At 36.2% G+C, this 19,629-nt stretch overlaps 1 protein-coding gene across 1 annotated transcript in view; it reads right to left on the bottom strand.

The window, feature by feature from the left end:
• Positions 1–3,195: 3,195 nt before the first annotated feature.
• gogo (thrombospondin-1 like protein golden goal) overlaps positions 3,196–19,629 on the bottom strand; it is a 71,365-nt gene continuing 54,931 nt past the window's right edge. The window contains exons 5-9 of the mRNA XM_075306620.1: positions 10,573–10,909; positions 10,330–10,497; positions 9,966–10,263; positions 4,279–4,699; positions 3,196–4,212 (exon numbers count right to left, since the gene is read on the bottom strand). Of these exons, the coding sequence (XP_075162735.1) occupies positions 3,196–4,212; positions 4,279–4,699; positions 9,966–10,263; positions 10,330–10,497; positions 10,573–10,909 (2,241 nt within the window). The remainder of the gene's footprint in view (positions 4,213–4,278; positions 4,700–9,965; positions 10,264–10,329; positions 10,498–10,572; positions 10,910–19,629) is intronic.

Here is a 19,629-nt window from a genome sequence, read left to right on the forward strand (position 1 = left end):
CGCCGAAAGTAGTGGTGTGGGTGGCAGTAATGGCCTATGGTCGCTACGTGCTCATATTAATCGACCATGAGGTCAAACGAAATGCCGAATACTATCGAGAAAATATCCAAGGGACAATGCACAAGTCCAGGACAGACAAGCGTTTCGGCCGCCGACTATGGATATGCCAAAAGGATTTAGAACCATAGCATTACTTGCTAAAGAGGTCAGCTGAAAATGTACACCTTCCATGGGTTACCAGAACTCAAGCACCGCCGATTGTAATGGCGCTCGTATTTATCGACCATGAGGAATATTATCTGGGAAAATATTCCAGAGAGCTTATTGAAGCTCTGGGCAGAAAAATATTTCGGAATCATTGACATTCCAACAGGACTCATCGCAATCGAACATTTTGGAGAGTAACGTTGATTGTATGCAATGAAGCTATGGGCAGAAGAAAATTTCGGCCGCAGACCATGGATATTCCAACAGAACTCAGTACGTGTCAATCAAGAATGACTTAAAAAGGAGGTGCCTCCCCTCAATTCTACTGCACAATGACCAACAAAATCTCCAGATGTCAATCCGTTGGACTTTTGCTCCTGCGGTATTATGGAGAGTACGGTTAGTTCACTGTATTGAAGCCATGGGCAGACAAACATGTCGGCCACAGACCATGGATATTCCAACAGGACACCAGAACCATCACACGTCAACCAAGAATGGTGTTTCTTGTTTGCAATTACCACCAACGTCTCCTGGTCCTTATCCGTTGGACTTTTGCTCCTTCGGTATTTTGAAGAGTAAGGGTGATGGACAGTATTGAAGCCATGGGCAGACAAACGTTTCGGCCGCAGACCATGGACTTTCCAACAGGACACCGGAACCATCGCACTCAACACGCGTCAACCTAGAATGGCTTAAAAAGGAATGGCTACCGCACAATGGCCACCAAAATCCCTGGATCTCAATCCCTTGGACTTTTGCTCCTTCGGTATTTTAGAGAGTAAGGTTGGTTGACAGTATTGAAGCCATGGGGAGACGAACATTCCGGCCGCAGACCATGGATATTCCAACAGGACTCAGCACCATCGAACTCATTACGTGTCAACCAAGAATGGTTTCAAAATGAGGTGCCTCTCTCCATTTCTACACACAATGTCCCAAAATCTCCGGATCTCAATCCGTTGCACTTTTGATCTTGCGGTATTTCGGAGAGTGAGATTGGTTGACAGTATTAAATCCATGGACAGACAAACATTTCGGCCGCAGACCATGGATATTCCCACAGAACACTAGAACCATCACACTCAATACGAGTCAACCAAGAATGGCATAAAAAGGACGTTCCTCTCTTCATTTCTACAACGCAATGGCCAACAAAATCTCCAGGTTTCTATCCGTTGGACTTTTTGTCCTTCGGTATTTTGAAGAGTAAGGTTGGTTGACAGCATTGAAGCCATGGACAGACAAACAATTAGCTCGCAGACCATAGATATTCCATCAGGACTCAGCAGCATAGAATTCAGCATGCGTTAACCAAGAATGGCTTAAAAAGGAGGATGATCTCCTCATTTCTACCGCACAATGGCAACCAAAATCTCTGGATCTCAATCCGTTGGACTTTTGAGATCGGGGAATTTTGGAGAGTATGGTCTGTTTACAGTATTGAAGCCCTGGACAGACTAAGGGCGTTTTCGATTCGCAAAAAATATGTTGCCTTGGTGTTACACTACTTTTTCCCTAATTGACATTTCGCCCAAATGATAGTGTAATTCTAAAGTGTTGTTAATTTATAATATTGTGAGGTATAAAGGATCCAAAATCTATGGCAGTGTCCTTGATATGTTGCAATCAATTTCGAGAATGTTGCACCTTTTTTCCCAATCGAAATCGCCATAACATTGTGGCCGTAGGCCATGGATATTCCAACAGGACACCAGAACCCTCACCCTCAACACGATTCAACCAAGAATGGCATGATGGCCACCAAAATCTCTGGATCTCAATCCCTTGGAATTTTGCTCCTTAGGTATTTTAGAGAGTAAGGTTGGTTGACCAGATCATCGATATTCCAACAGGACTCGACACCATCGCACTCAACACAGGGCTTAAATTGGAGGTTTCTCTCTTAATTTCCACTGCACAATGACCACCAAAATCTCCGGATCTCAATCCGTTCCTGCGGTATTTTGGAGAGTAAGGTTAGTTCACACTATCGAAGCCAGTGGCAGACAAACATGTCGGACGCAGTCCATGGATATTCCAACAGGACACCGGATCCATCGAACTCAGTACGCGTCAACCAAGAATGGCCACCAAAATCTCTAGATCCCTATCCTTTAGACAATTGCTCCTGCAGTATTTTGGAGAGCAAGATTGGTTGACATTATTGAAGTCGGGGGCAGACAAACAATTCGCCTGCAGACCATGGATATTCCAACAGGACTCAGTACGCGTCGACCAAGTATGGCTTGAAAAGGTGGATCTCAATCCGTTGGACTATTGCTCCTGCGGTATTTTGGAGAATAAGGATGGTTGATAGTTATTAAGTTTTGGGCAGACGAACATTTCGGTCGTTCCATGGAGAATCCAACAGAACTGATCACCATCGCCCATCATAACAGGAAATCTACGACAAGAATTGGATGTGTCCAGAGTGATCTGGTGGTGAGTCGGGTAGGCTTAGCTGGGCAAGCGAAAATGTGAATGAATGCCTGATCTTAGTTGGGCCAAAACTACCCGAAGGAGGACTTTTTCCCTCCAGTGGTATGGGCGGAGGCTGAGCTCCGAGAAAGTGATTAACCTTGTTGCTTCTCACCGCCTCAGCTATAGAATCCTCATGAATCCTTTTCAGACTTGTCTGGTATGCTGCCTAGGTTAATCACTTAATTTCTACTGACATTAGACTTGTGCGCCTGAGCCTTTTTGGAAATACCAAAGTATTGATTATCGGTACTTGTGCGAAAATGGGCCAAAATATTGCAGACTAACTTGCAGCGTATGTTGGCCATTTGAAGGCCATAATTCGTAACAAATTTCAACTGATTCTAAAATTTGATTTGATTAAAAAAAATGAAAAAATATAGTCCTTGACTTTGTTGCCTTACATATCATTTGGGGTAAAGTTTTTAGAAATCTACTCAAGTATATCACAGTGACATCCTTTCGAATTGCTAATCACCATCACACCATCACCTCTTCGTCTACCATTTAGACCTGAGTCCTTCTCATTGTCTTGGTCTGACTTTGATGTATTAGAGTATTGCTAACTTTTTTCAAATCTCGAACCAATTTACATTCCTCAGCCAAAATTTCTTTGGCAGATAATTTACGTTTATTCTCTCCCTCTACCTTGTGCTCGTGCGAACCCAGCGAAACATCATGATCACTTTCGCTTTCATCGGCAAATTGGATATCATCCATGGTGGAGTAATTTTGTAAATCACTTGGTGATTTAACCACAGATGTCTCTTTCTCGATATAGGAACCATTCATAGAGTCTGTCTCCAATATGGTGTCCGTCTCTTCCGAACGATTGCTGGTTGGTAATATTAAATTTCTCGCTGATTTTGTAACACTCAGATCATGCAGGGGTATGATCTCATCTTGCTCTACTTTTCCTAAAGACGCTGTAGACTTGGAATATTGTTTTTGTTGTTTACGTCGTTTGCGCGACATATGGGGCGTCGATTGTTTTGAAGCATTCTGCGATTGAGACGATATGGCTTTACGTATGAGACAATTTTTCAAATCGGTCTCTGAAGGTGTGGTAGCTTTTGATTGGAGATTACTACTCAAGGGTGATCGATCCTCGGATGTGGGACTGGTTGTGGTTGTGTTATTACTGGAATTGGTGTTACTATGCGGGCTCAGATAATGACCATATTTGGGCATTTTAATATCATCATAGAGCGGTTGAGTTTCATCGGCTATGGGTTCGGGAGTTTTATCCTCATCACGTTCGGGTGAATCGAGTATTTCATCGAAAGGGGGAATCCATATTAAATAGGCAGGATCCATACCCAAATATGAACCAGGAGCAGCACCAGCATTTGTTACATTGTAATCATAGTAATCCAGCTCAAAATCTTCCTGGGTACCCAAGGAAAATTCTGATCCTGGACGAGCCAAAAGCTTCTTACGATTTTGTTTCTCTTTACTCTCTTTGGCATTGGTACTGCGTATGGTAGCCGAACTAATTATACTGGCCGCTGGAGAATAGCATCCCTGAAAAGAGAAGAGCATTATTTGTTGGGAGTTTGGTTGGTATTTCCACACACATTCTCGACTTACATTTGTTAGATTCACACTACTGCATCGTGGATGTCTTCTTTGTTGATGCATTATCAACGATCTCAAGGACTCACAATCGGTCTTCTCCTCCATATACGAATTGGTTAGCTTTAATGTGGCCTCATCATAGCGTTCTGAGTATTTGCTACTACGTTTGGTATTCATCGGTGGACTATTGCAGATTGAAGACATACCCGATGATATAATGCTCTCCGTATCCTTACTGCTATCCTTACGTTTCAATGTGGCATTCCGAGGATCCTCGTCATCTTCATAACCTTCACCATTTGAGTCTTCTGGGGATGCTTCTGCTATACCTTCCTCTGTAGATGGGGTTCGGCTGATACTTTGAGTTGTGGGTGGTGATAGTATCTCATTGCGTAAAGTAACTATGGATCCATTGCTGCCAAATTCTTCAACGCTGGAAATGAGAAAAAGGAGGTTTATGAGAAGAGTATGGGGAAAGTATGGTGTGAAACAAACAAGAAAAGTGCTAGAGAAGACTAGGGTGGGAAAACCGTTGGCATCACTGCATTCGGCATCCGTTTGCATACGCAGTACTACCTGCTCACACGGTTGGAAAGCTTACGGTATCAGTTTGTCCGCCTAGGCGATTCGTCCGCATACGCAAACCCAACTGCTTGCGATGTTCGTCCGCATATGCCAATCGCTAGAATACACGGTCTTGTTCGCATCAACCTAAATACCGAATAGATGTATAGCCGAGTCCTTCTCAGGAGTTGCAATTTGACGGAAGGGGTATAAGCCAACCGAAAATACCGATGATCTTTTCTGCCCAAAACCATGCGGAGTACTACTTGCTCACACAGCCTGACCTCTTATGTGAGCAGCTTGTCGGCCTATGCGATCCTTCCGCATACGCTGTCCCACATACTTACGCCATTGGTTCGCATATGCGACACGCTCGAATACGCGGCCTTGTCCACATCAAACGACCTACCGAATAGAAGTATAGCCGAGACCTTTTCTTTTACAGGAGTTGCGATTTGTCGAAAGTGATGTAAGTGGACCAAAAATACCGATGATCTTTTCTACCCAAAACCAATAACACTGCTGACCGGTTTGTACCGAACACAAGCTGAACATATGTTAAGAGCACCTGAAGCAATGTAACCTAGACACAGGAACAGGTAAGTTTCAGTCAACAGTGCGAGTCTTCTCGAACCCCGCTACAAGGGATGATGTGATCTGACAACGTTACGGAGACTAATCCAAAGAAATTCGCCGAATTTTTCCACCGACATTTTCTTGAGCATCCCCAGAGTGATAATGCGAAAAGGAGGCCATTTGTCGCTTTCGAGATTTCCGAGCCAGCGATACACCACAATTTACTACAGCCGAAATTACCAATGTCATTAATAGTGCGAAACAATCCAAAGCGTTGGGTCCCGCCGGAATTTCTATGCTAATGCTGAAGTAAATGGTGATACGGTCAAAATTTGGTCATTATAAACTTGACGTATTTCTTTCAATTTTGCATTTAAAAAACCTGAACACCCCTCGTTTTGAAGGTGTGTGTGTAGAATGTTGCTCCTATTTTGATTTTGGAATTCACTCTTCAGTTGTCAAAATGCCGTCCCAGCAAGAAGAGCAGCGTATCAAAATTTTGCTCGCGCATCGCGAAAATCCGAGCTACTCGCACGCAAAGCTGGCAAAATCGCTAAAAGTTGCCAAATCAACCGTTACAAATGTAATTAAAGTGTTTGGGGAACGTTTTTCGACAGCCAGGAAGTTTGGATCGAAAACCGGAAGCCGCTGAGACGACAAAGAGAGTTGCCGGTAGTTTCAAGCGAAACCCTAACCTCTCTCTCCGAGATGCCGCAAATAAGCTGGGTGTATCGTCTACAACCGTGCATCGAGCCAAAAAACGAGCCGGACTATCGACTTACAAGAAGGTAGTGACTCCAAATCGAGATGATAAACAAAATACGACGGCCAAAGCGCGATCCCGGAGGCTGTACACGACGATGCTGACGAAGTTTGACTGCGTGGTAATGGACGACGAAACCTACGTCAAAGCCGACTACAAGCAGCTTCCGGGACAGGAGTTTTATACGGCAAAAGGAAGAGGAAAGGTAGCAGATATTTTCAAGCACATAAAACTGTCAAAGTTCGCAAAGAAATATCTGGTTTGGAAAGCCATCTGTACCTGTGGCTTGAAAAGCAGCATTTTCATAGCTTCCGGGACTGTCAACCAAGGAATTTACGTGAAAGAGTGTTTGAATAAACGTCTGCTGCTTTCCTGAAGAAACACGGTTGTTCCGTACTGTTTTGGCCGGATTTGGCATCTTGCCATTACGGTAAAAAGGCCATGGAGTGGTACGCCGCCAAAAGGTGGTTCCCAAGGACAAGAACCCTCCCAACACGCCAGAGCTCCGCCCAATTGAGAAATACTGGGCTATTGTCAAGCGGAACCTAAAGAAGACCAAAAAAACTGCTAAGGACGAGCAGCAGTTCAAGGCAAACTGGCTTTCTGCGGCGAAGAAGGTGGACAAGGTGGCTGTACAAAATCTGATGGCAGGTGTCAAGCGTGAGGCCCGGCAATTCTGATTTGGAAAAGCGAAAGCCTAACTGAATATTTTTCCTGAATTTTATACTAATTGAACTTGAAAAAGAAATTTAATTTGATTTTTTAAATAAACGATTTCACCGATTTACACGCGTTTTCCCTTGACCAAATTTTGACCGTATCACCCTTTATTTGAGAATACTGGGAGTTGCGTAATTGAACAGACAGGAAAAATTAGAGCCATTTGCCGTACCCGTGTCGCGAAGACGTCCAAGGCACTGGTTCTCGGCGGAATTTCTATGCTAATGCTGAAACATTTGGGTATACTGGGAGTTGTGGACCTGACCAAACTCCTCAATTTGTCCCTGGGAATCACTCATTATACCCCCTGTCTAGAAAATGGGTAGAGCGATTCCACTACTGAAGCCAGCCAAAGAGGTGAATCGTACATATCGATTTTCCTTCTCTTACTAGTAGCAAAGACACTTGGGGCACTATTCCTCCAAAGCCTTGTGGAGAATTTTGCAGCTTCCAACCATCGAAAGTCGGGGAATCCCTATTGATGGCTAGCAACTAGGAAATTTTCCGTTAGGCTCGGCAGGAAGAGCAGTACTCCAAACGTCCTTACAATTGGTCAGGGAAGTGACAAAATCCCGTTATATAGTGAAGATCGATCGCAACTCTTCTGCGAGTTTGAATGTCACATGACTAGCTAGCAACTAGGAAAATTTCCGTTAGGAAAGTCGCCAAAAGTGTTTACCATTGGCGAGGGAAGTGATAAACGCGGTTATATAGGGAAGATCGAACCTAACATGTCTTCGAGTGGGATGTCACATGATGATCACTTCGCTAGTGCTACAATAAAAACAAACAAGGTGCGGCGGAATTCATATTTATGACTACTGGAAGATTTTTCGTTAGGGAAAATTTTTTCGAAAGGAAAGAGTTCCTCAAAAGCCTTTGTTATTAATGAGGGAAGAGATTAACCCTTTCCACACAAACTGCCGTAGGTTCTTTAAAGGTTAACCTGGATGGCCACTGGTCTACCTCAGCCAACGACAAAAACGCCTTATCGTTGGTTCGACAATAAAAATCCACAAGGTCCTCGGAAATTCATAATGATGGCTAGCAGCTGGAAAAATGTGCACTACGCTCGAGAGGAAAGAGTTCCCCACATGTCTTTGCTACTGACGTGGGAAGAGATTATCCCTCTCTTTAATCTTTCCTTGGCTTCCCAGGGTGGAAAGTAAAGAGTTCCTCAAAAGTCTTTGCTACTAATGAGGGAAGGGATTAACCCTTTCTGCACAAACTGTCGCAGGTTCTTGATAAATTACCCTTGACGGTCACTGGCCTACCTCAGCCAAAGACAAAAACTCATTATCGTTGGTGCGACAATAAAAACTCAGCTGGAAAATTTAGCACTACGCTCGAGAAAAAAAGAGTTCCTCAAAAGTGTCGGCTACTGATGAGGGAAGAGATTAACTCCTTCTTTAATCTTTGCCTGGCTTCAGTAGCGGAATCATCCAGAACCATTTTACAGGCCTCGGAAATAATGAAGCACCAACGAAATCATCTTCATGTGACATCCATCTGCAGGGATTAAATTAGGAGTTTGGTCAGATAGACAACCTTTAAAAAATCCAGGTATTTCAGTATCACCGTTTGGAGCCTGGACGGACTGTTGCAGGTTCTTGAAAGGTTACCCTGGACGGCCACTGGCCTACCGCAGCCGATGACAAAACCCCATTGTCGTTGGTGCGACAAGGGAAACTCACTATATACCGGGAAATCCACATTGATGGAAATTTTCCACTACGTTTGAGAAAAAAAAATTCCTCAAAAGTCTTTGTTAATGATGAGGGAAGATTTTAATCATTTGTTCATCTTTGTCTGTCTTCTACAGCGGAATCACTCTATCCATTTGCCATTTGGCTAATGAATAATTGCAGGGATTAATTTAAGAGTTTCGACATATATAAAATGTCCAATAAATCCAGATTATGCAAAGGAAGACAATTCTCAGTCAATTCGTTGGATGAATTACTTATATAGTGGACATTTGCCATCCAAGGACAGTTCGGTGGTATTTTGTTTGCGTCATTGGAGGATTTTATTCCCAGAAGCGAAATAAATAGTACACAGAGACCTTTGGGCCTACTGTTCTACCACAGAGACCTTCGGCCCTACTGTTCCCCCGCAGAGATCTTCGGGCCTACTGTTCCACCACAGATACCTTCGGGCCTATAGTTCCACCACAAAGACCTTTGGGTCTATTGCTCACCATAGATATCTTCGAGCCTATTGTTGCACCACAGATATCTTCGGGCCTACTGTTCCCCCACAGATATCTTCGGCCCTACTGTTCCCCCGCAGAGACCATCGGACCTGCTATTCCACCACAGAGATTGTCGGGCATACTGTTCCACCACAGAGACCTTCGAGCCAACTGTTCCATCACAGAGACCTTAGGGACTACTGTTCCACCACAGAGACCTTCGGGCTTACTGTTCCGCCACAGAGACCTGCGGGCCTACTGTTCCACAACAGAGAGCTTCGTTCCCCGCAAAGACCTTCGGGCCTACTGTTCTATCACAGAGACTTTCGGGTCTACTGTTCCACCACAGAGACCTTCGGGCCTAGTGTTCCACCACAGATACCTTCGGGTCTACTGTTCCACCACAGATACCTTCGGGTCTACTGTTCCACCACAGAGACCTTCGGACCTACTCTTCCTACTGTTCTCCCACAAAGACTTCAGGTCTACTGTTCCAACACAGAGACCTTCGGGTCTACTGTCCCAACACAGAGACTTTCGGGTCTACTGTCCCATCACAGAGACCTTCGGGCCTACTGTTCCACCACAGAGACCTTCGGGCCTACTGCTCTCCCACAGATATCTTTGGGCCTACTGTTACACCACAGGGTCATGAACGGTACCGAAGGTCTCTGGAAATGTTTCTTCTAGGAATGAATGCCATTTCTTTAATTTTAGCCCGGATTCAGTTTTTTTTTTGAGTGCCAAAAATATGTCTGCTTATTGGGATGTCTCTCTCGGATTTGGATTCCAATATTGGGATTCCCAATCATTCTTTCTTGGAAGCTGCGATATTTCGGAACTCTTCAATTTCCTTCAATTCCGATTTCCTACCATACTCACCACTTGACCATGGATTCCCTATCCATGGGGCGCATTGTGGAATCATTCATTTCCGTTTCTTTGGCCAAATTTTCAGCATCAACACTTTCCCGAAGTATGGAATGACGCAATTGATGTTTGGGACGCATTTTCACCATATAAATGACCTCAGATATGAGGGTGGTAGTAGACATGGCCCTAGAGGGTGGACTTTGTAACGAAGTCATAGAAGCACATGGAGTATGGAGGCGTGATCCTTCATCACGTCGACGGGCAATGGCCAAGTGATATTTACGATAGCGAACCATATATTGGGCACCTATGAGTAAAAAAAAAAACAAAATTAGTAACACCTACTATGGGTTCAAATCCTGGGCTAACTTACCCAACAAAGCACTGATTAATATTATAATCGTAGCAAATACTATGGCACTCAAATGAACCAAAGTAAATTTCGATTGATTCGATTTGATTTTATGGAAATATGCTCGATTCTTCATTGTCAACCCGGTGGCAGCAATTAAAGGTCGCGTTGCAGATGTGGCATTTTTACCTGTGTGAATTTTTGGAAATTTACTCTTGGTCTTATCAGACTCATACACACCAATTGATGTTTCAAATCACTTACCAATTTGTTCAATATTAGCCAAAAATCCTCCCGTACATATCATTCCTGTATGGATCTCCGTATTATTTGCTATACTACCACCACCACCACCATCTTCGCCAGCATAAAATTCCAATAATAGCTGAGCCCCACTGGATTCCACAAAAATGGGTAAATTCATGCCATTGTTGATGCTATTAGCACCAGATCCAGAACCAGCGCTGACACCACCACCACCCTGCATTTCTATTAGCAGAGTTGATGATAATGATGGTCCATCACGGATTTTCATGTATTGTGTGGCACAGGGCAAACGTAGAAAGCTTAACTGCAATGCAATGGTCTCCTCACCATCAACCTGAAAGCAATACAGGGAAGAGAATAGGGAAAAATGAATACGTTTTCCATGTGAATCAAAGAATTGCTGCAATATTGATACATGGATCACTCCCCAAAATGCCTCCTCGTAAGCTTTCACAAGTCCTGACAAAAGGAAAGCCTCAGGGCAGCTTAAACAAAGAAAATTTTACAAAATTTTATATAGAAATAAAATTTTGATACTTTTTATAGAAATAAAATTTTGACAAAATTTTCTAAAAACATAAAATGTTGACAAATTTTTCTATACAAATAAAATTTTGTAGAAATTTTCTATAGAAATAAAATTTTGACAAAATTTTCTATGGAATTAAAATTTTGAAAAAAAAATTCCTATAAAAATATTAAAATAAAATTTTGATAAAATTTTCTATGGAATTAAAATTTTGACAAAATTTCCTATAGAAATAAAATTTTGACAAAATTTTCTATAGAAATAAAATTGTGACAAATTTTTCTACAGAAATAAAATTGTAACAAAATTTTGTATAGAAATAAAATTTTGACAAAATTTTCTATAGAAATACAATTTTTCAAAAAATTTCTATAGAACTAAAATTTTGACAAAATTTTCTATACAAATAAAAATTTGACAAAATTTTCTATGGAATTAAAATTTTGACAAAATTTTGTATAGAAATAAAATTTTTCAAAAATTTTCTATAGAAACAAAATTTTGACAAAATTTTCTATAGAAACAAAATTTTGACAAAATTTTCTATAGAAATAAAATTTTGCAAAAATTTTCTATAGAAATAAAAATTTTCAAAAATTTGGACAAACATTTTCAATGGGAATAAAATTGTAGCAAAATTTTCTATAGAAATAAAATTTTCTATAGAAATAAAATTTTTCAAAAGTTTTCTATAGAACTCAAATTTTGACAAAATTTTCTATGGGAATAGAATGTTCACAAAATTTTCTATAGAAATAAAAATTTGCAAAAATTTTCAATAGAAATGAAATTTGACAAAATTTTCTATAGAAATAAAATTTGGACAAAATTTTCTATAGAAATAAAATTTTACAAAAAAAAAAAAAAAATTTTTGATACTTTTTATAGAAATAAAATTTTGACAAAATTTTCTAAAAACATAAAATGTTGACAAACTTTTCTATACAAATAACATTTTCTATAGAAATAAAATTTTGACAAAAACTTTCTACAAAATAAAATTTTGAAAAAATTTCCTATAAAAATATAAAAATAAAATTTTGACAAAATTTTCTATAGAAATAAAATTTTGACAAAATTTATTAAAATAAATAAAATATTGACAAACTTTTCTATACAAATAAAATTTTGTAAACATTTTCTATAGCAATAAAATTTTGACAAAATTTTCTATGGAATTAAAATTTTGACAAAATTTCCTATAGAAATAAAATTTTGACAAAATTTTCTATAGAAATAAAATTGTGACAAATTTTTCTACAGAAATAAAATTGTAACAAAATTTTGTATAGAAATAAAATTTTGACAAAATTTTCTATAGAAATACAATTTTTCAAAAAATTTCTATAGAACTAAAATTTTGACAAAATTTTCTATACAAATAAAAATTTGACAAAATTTTCTATGGAATTAAAATTTTGACAAAATTTTGTATAGAAATAAAATTTTTCAAAATTTTTCTATAGAAACAAAATTTTGACAAAATTTTCTATAGAAACAAAATTTTGACAAAATTTTCTATAGAAATAAAATTTTGCAAACATTTTCTATAGAAATAAAAATTTTCAAAAATTTTGACGACATTTTCAATGGGAATAAAATTGTAACAAAATTTTCTATAGAAGTAAAATTTTCTATAGAAATAAAATTTTTCAAAAGTTTTCTATAGAACTCAAATTTTGACAAAATTTTCTATGGGAATAAAATGTTCACAAAATTTTCTATCGAAATAAAAATTTGCAAAAATTTTCAATAGAAATGAAATGTGGACAAAATTTTCTGTAGAATTAAAATTTGGACAAAATTTTCTAAAGAAATAAAATTTTACAAAAATTTTCAATAGAAATGAAATTTGACAAAATTTTCTATAGAAATAAAATTTGGACTAAATTTTCTATAAAATAAAATTCTGAATAGGAAAACAATGAATACGTTTTCCATGTGAATGAAAGAAATATAAAAATTTGACAAAATTTTCTATAGAAATAAAATTTTTCAAAAATTTTCTATAGAAATAAAATTTTACAAAATTTTCTATTGAAACAAAATTTTGACAAAATTTTCTATAGAAATAAAATTTTGAAAAAATTTTCTATAGAAATAAAAATTTTCAAAAATTTTGACAAAATTTTCTATGGGAATAAAATTTTGACAAAATTTTCTATAGAAATAAAATTTTGATAAAATTTTTTATAGAAATAAAATTTTGACAAAATTTGCTATAGAAATAAAATTTTGATAAAATTTTCTACAGAAATAAAATTTGGACAAAATTTGCTATAAAATAAAATTTTGAATAGGAAAACAATGAATACGTTTTCCATGTGAATGAAAGAATTGCTGCAATATTAATGAATGGGTCAGTCCCCAATATGACTCCATCGAGGCTTTCAGAAGCCCTGACAAACGGAGAGCAACTGGGCAGCTTGAACCAAGTGGTATTGTAGGCTGTGGCCGTTGTTATTCATATGAACAATATCATTTCAATATTGAATGACACCATTTAGACGGCTATCTCTCTGAACCTGCCCCTATGACAGCGGTTTGCTAGTGATTTCCCAGTTAAACTAAAATGTGAACATTCCAGGAAATTTTCGTAAATTAACTGTTTAATGCACAAGGTATAAACAAATTAGCCACAGATTATAACACAGGATATATCATAAATTTATGAAAGCTTAAGCATTTCTCATTTGAATAAAGAGGAAACTAAATATGCTCCCAGCCAAACAAAAGATAGTACACCAATGGAGGGATTGACGGACGGACCGCTGGAATTAGAATAACTCCAGAAATTTGAAAAAATAAAATTTTGAGAAAATTTTCTATAGCGATAACATTTTGGCAAAATTTTCTATAGAAATAAAATTCTTACAAAAATTCTATACAAAAAACTTATGAAAAAAAATGTTATAGAAATAAATTTTTTCAAAAATTTTCTATAGAAATAAAATTTTGACAAAATTTCCTATAGAAATGAAAATTTGACAACATTTTCTATATAAAGAAATAAAATTTTGCCAAATTTTCTATAGAAATAAAAATTTGCAAAAATTTTCTATAGAAATAAAATTTTGACAAAACTTTATATAGAAATAAAATTTTGACAAATTTTTCTATAGAAATAAAATTTTGACAAATTTTTCTATAGAAATAAAATTTATACAAAATTTTCTACAGAAATAAAATTTTGACAAATTTGTCTACAGAAATAAAATTGTAACAAAATTTTCTTAACAAATAAAATTGGGACAAAATGTTCTAAACAAATAAAATTCGGACAAAATTTTCTATAGAAACAAAATTTTGACAACACTTTCTATAGAAACAAAATTTTGACAAATTTTCTTTAGAAATAAAATTTTAACAAAATTTTCTATAGAGATAAAATTTTGACAAAATTTTCTATAGAAACAAAATTGTGACAAAATTTTCTAAAGAAATAAAATTTTGCAAAAATTTTCTATAGATATAACATTTTTCAAAAATTTTCTATAGAAATAAAATTTTGACAAAATTTCCTATAGAAATAAAATTTTGACAAAATTTTCTATAGAAATGAAAATTTGACAACATTTTCTATAGAAAGAAATAAATTGTGAGAAATTTTTCTATACAAATACAATTTTTACAAAATTTTCTATATAGAAAAAAAATTTTGACAACATTTTCTATAGAAATAAAATTTTGACAAAATAAGATTTTTTGTTGGGTTGTTTTTTGGCAAAATTTTCTCCAAATTATGTTGAGTGGCAACCATGATCCCAATTCGACCAATTTGAACATGGCGAAGCTATAGTTTTGTTCGCCAACTTTTTTTTTTGTCTTAATTATGTGTCCTATCACCTCAATATCAATGGTATCCATAGCCATCCCAGGAAATTATGACCATTACATTTCCAGCCAATGGGACATCTTTTACCTATTTTTTTTTGCAAGGCAACTAGTAAATGTGTATAGCACGAAGACAACATTTATTGGCAAAACCATCACCATGCATAGGTTTGCCTTAGAATTTCAGTTTTATAGGCATAAAAATAAGAGGGGATTTGGCCTTGTAATAAAAGTAAATTGCGCGTAAAATATGTAGCAAAACCAATATGTGTCAATCAAATACCAAACCTAGGATCTTAGCTATTCGAAAGGCACATCCCAATAATCTTAGATTGAATTCATATATAGTCCATGAGCAAGAATATCACAAACACACACCCACATAAATCTCATTCCACATCTTACAAAGTCAACCATACAGGCTCTTATGAGTATAAACAAATACATTACAGGCCAGTGTTGCCAGGTAATTTTTGATTCTTCCCCCAAATCTTAAGAAAAAAACCCCTAAATTGGTCTAGACTTTTTTCAAAAACCCCCAAAAATTGTAAGTATGTAAATAGTACAAAAAGAGGCCCAAAATTTCGTTAAAAGTGATACACTTATTAAAAATTAAATTTAACACAAATATATAAACTGAAAGAAGATTTTTTCTGAGGAACAAAATTTTAGACAAAATAAGTTTTTTTAATGCTAAAAATTTTTTTTGATGTAAATAAAAATCATTACACCACTTGTAACAAATTCGGTTTCGATTCCTGCTTCGACCGAACACCAAAAATTTTTCAGCGGTGGATTATCCCACCTCAGTAATGCTGGTGAAATTTCGGAGGGTTTCAAAGCTTCTCTATGTGGTTACACTGCAATGTGGAACGCCGTTCGGACTCGGCTATAAAAAGGAGGTCCCTTTACATTGAGCTTAACATGGAATCGGGCAGTGATACGAGAGAAGTTCACCAATGTGGTATCACAACGGACTGAATAGTCTAAGTGAGCCTGATACATCGGGCTGGCACCTAACCTAACCTTACCTAACCCTGTTTTCAATTGTATCAAATATTAAAAAAGCCCCTTCAACAGATACGTTTAAAAAAGAATGTCATTGCATACTTGCTTGTATTTAGGAACATGGGTTGACTTCCCTTATTTGTTTTTCTAAATTCATGCCAGATATGTTCCAAATTTTGTTGAGAATTGCTCCACTTTATAAGATCAAAGATATTTTTTTACCCCCAAAAATACCCCCAAATAAATATAACCCTAAAAATCCCCCTAAACGTGTAAAAAAACCCTAAATTTGGGGGGAAAACCCCCCAACCTGGCAACACTGTTACAGGCAATCTACATACAAGCACTCACAATACTTCATCACTCTAAAAAGACATACCAGACACCAACACACTGTGACACATTTCTCATCTCATCTCACTTCAGAGTTTTTAAGGGGATATGCAAGCTAGCTTAAGAGAGAGAGCAAAAAAAAAGATTACGAATTATAACTACAGACTCATAACAATGACTTCCTTTACATCTTCATGCTGTTAAGAAAATGTGGAGAATGTAAGTAACCCTGTGTGTGTGTGACTTCTGTGGGAGCAATGACACACATCATCGCCTCTAATGACTGTCACTGTTAAGTGAAGCAACGACAGTTGATAAAGTGGGGAGTGTGGATAATATTCTAGTCATTTTATTTAAATGATATTGCTCTCTGAACGACTACACTATAGATGAGTCTGGCTATATAGAGAGATACTATGTAATATAGAAAACAAATTTGCAAAGCATTATCGAAAGAGTCTTACGAGCTTTATAGAAGACGAAGATGATGATGATGGTGGATGTTATTAAAAGTTTAATAAATACTTAACATTACTTTGGATAGGAAGATGCATTAAAAGATTGTTATGAAAGGTGTATATGTGTGTGAAGTTTTTTACTTCAGTACTGCACAAATGTATTTGACCGGAAAATACTATGAGTCGAGCCGAAGACACCCTTAGCAATTATAGAAAATTTTGCCAAAATTTTATTTCATTCGTGTTTTGTTTTTTGTTGGTGGTTTCTACTTCAATCATATTTGTTGTTTTGATCTCAGCCTTAAAACCATTGTTTTGACTAAACTACAAGAGTAGCTTAACCAACAGAGGAAAAGAATGTTTGTCAAATTTATTTGGGCAAAACCCTATAGACTGCAAGATGGTTGGATGGACGCACATTTCGGAATTACCACATTCCTTATCGGCATCCTCTACTTGCAGCAAAACTATTATCAACCAATTATCAGAATAAATTCAGCAGTTCACATTTCCATAGTCTCTAGTAATAGCATAATAATACCAATTCTTTAATCTTCATGTCCAATTAGCTCGCATTTAAAATTGTAATTAATGTAACAAAATTTTAAGAAAAGAAAAAAAAATTTTTAAGAAATTTTTTTCAAAATTTTATTTCTAAAGACAATTTTGTCATAATTTTATTTCTATAGAAATTTTGTCATAATTTTATTTCTAAAGAAAATTTTTTTCAAAATTTTATTTCTATAGACAATTTTGTCATAATTTTATTTCTATAGAAATTTTGTCAAAATGTTATCTCTATAGAAAATGTTCTCAAAATTTTATCTCAATGTAGAAAATTTTCTACCAATATAGACGATTTTGTTAAAATGTTATTTCTATAAAAAATTTTGCCAAAATTTTATTTCTATAGAAATTTTTGTCAAAATTTTATTTCTATAGAAAATTTTGTCAACATTTTATTATACCCTGCGCCACACTGTGGAACAGGGTATTATAAGTTAGTGCATATGTTTGTAACACCCAGAAGGAGACGAGATAGACACATGGTGTCTTTGGCAATAATGGTCAGGGTGGGTCCCTGAGTCGATATAGCCATGTCCGTCTGTCCGTCTGTCCGTCCGTCTGTCTGTGAACACATTTTTGTGATCAAAGTCTAGGTCGCAATTTAAGTCCAATCGCCTTCAAATTTGGCACATGTTCCTAATTTGGGTCAGAATAGAACCCTATTGATTTTGGAAGAAATCGGTTCAGATTTAGATATAGCTCCCATATATATCTTTCGCCCGATATGCACTAATATGGACCCAGCAGCCAGAGATTTATACCGATTTGCTTGAAATTTTGTACAAACATAACACTTAGTCGTATAGTCAAGTGTGCAAAATTTTATTGAAATCGGTTCAGATTTAGATATAGCTCCCATATATATCTTTCGCCCGATATGGACTAATATGGTTCTAATAGCCAGAGTTTTGGCCCAATTTGGTTGAAATTTTGCACAGAGAGTAGATTTAGCATTGTAGCTATGCGTGCCAAATTTGATCGAAATCGGTTCAGATTTATATATAGCTCCCATATATAGTTTTCGCCCGATTTACATTCATATGACCACAGAGGCCAATTTTGTACTCCGATTTAGTTGAAATTTTGCACAGGGAGTAGAATTAGCATTGTTGCTATGCTTGCCAAATTTGCTTGAAATCGGTTCAGATTTAGATATAGCTCCCATATGCATGTTTTTCTGATTTCGACAAAAATGGTCAAAATACCAACATTTTCCTTGTAAAATCGCCACTGCTTAGTCGAAAAGTTGTAAAAATGACTCTAATTTTCCTAAACTTCTAATACATATATATCGAGCGATAAATCATAAATAAACTTTTTCGAAGTTTCCTCAAAGTTCCTTCAGATTTAAACGTTTCCCACATTTTTTTACTAACATTGTGTTCCACCCTAGTGCATTAGCCGACTTAAATTTTGAGTCTATAGATTTTGTAGAAGTCTATCAAATTCTGTCCAGATCGAGTGATATTTAAATGTATGTATGTGGGACAAACCTTTATATATAGCCCCCAACACATTTGACGGATGTGATATGGTATCGAAAATTTAGATCTACAAAGTGGTGCAGGGTAAAATATAGTCGGCCCCGCCCGACTTTAGACTTTCCTTACTTGTTTTTATAGAAAATTTTGTCAAACATTTTATTTCTATATAATATTTGGTCAAAATGTTATCTCTATAGAAAATTTTCTCAAAATTTTATTTCAATGTAGAAAATTTTCTCAATGTAGAAAATTTTCTCTCAATATAGACAATTTTGTTAAAATGTTATTTCTTTAGAAAATGTTTTCAAAATTTTATTTCTATAGACAATTTTGTCATAATTTTATTTCTATAGAAATTTTGTCAAAATCTTATCTCTATAGAAAATTTTCTCAAAATTTTATTTCAATGTAGAAAATTTTCTCAATGTAGAAAATTTTCTCTCAATATAGACAATTTTGTTAAAATGTTATTTCTATAAACAATTTTGTCAAAATTTTATTTCTATAGAAATTTTTTGTCAAAATTTTATTTTATTTTATTTTCATAGGGCTATGGAAAATTTCATACCAATAGTAAAATTACTCTAAAACCAAATATTTTTTTTTTTGCAATAAAAATAAGATCAATTTATCATCAGTATAACGATGGTTTTTATTTTGTATGATACACACATTGGAAGAAAATTGCAAATACTTTGAATAGCCTCACCAATTTCTCTCATCATTTGTGAGGTTGTTTAAAATATTACCAACGTTTCTTTCATCATTTCTTCCCATAGTCCAATATTACGATTACTTAAAATTATTTTTTTTCTATATTTTTTTGTAGGTTATTTCCGAT

Source organism: Haematobia irritans, chromosome 4 (genome assembly GCF_050003625.1).
Source record: "Haematobia irritans isolate KBUSLIRL chromosome 4, ASM5000362v1, whole genome shotgun sequence".
Taxonomy (NCBI): Eukaryota; Metazoa; Arthropoda; class Insecta; order Diptera; family Muscidae; genus Haematobia; species Haematobia irritans.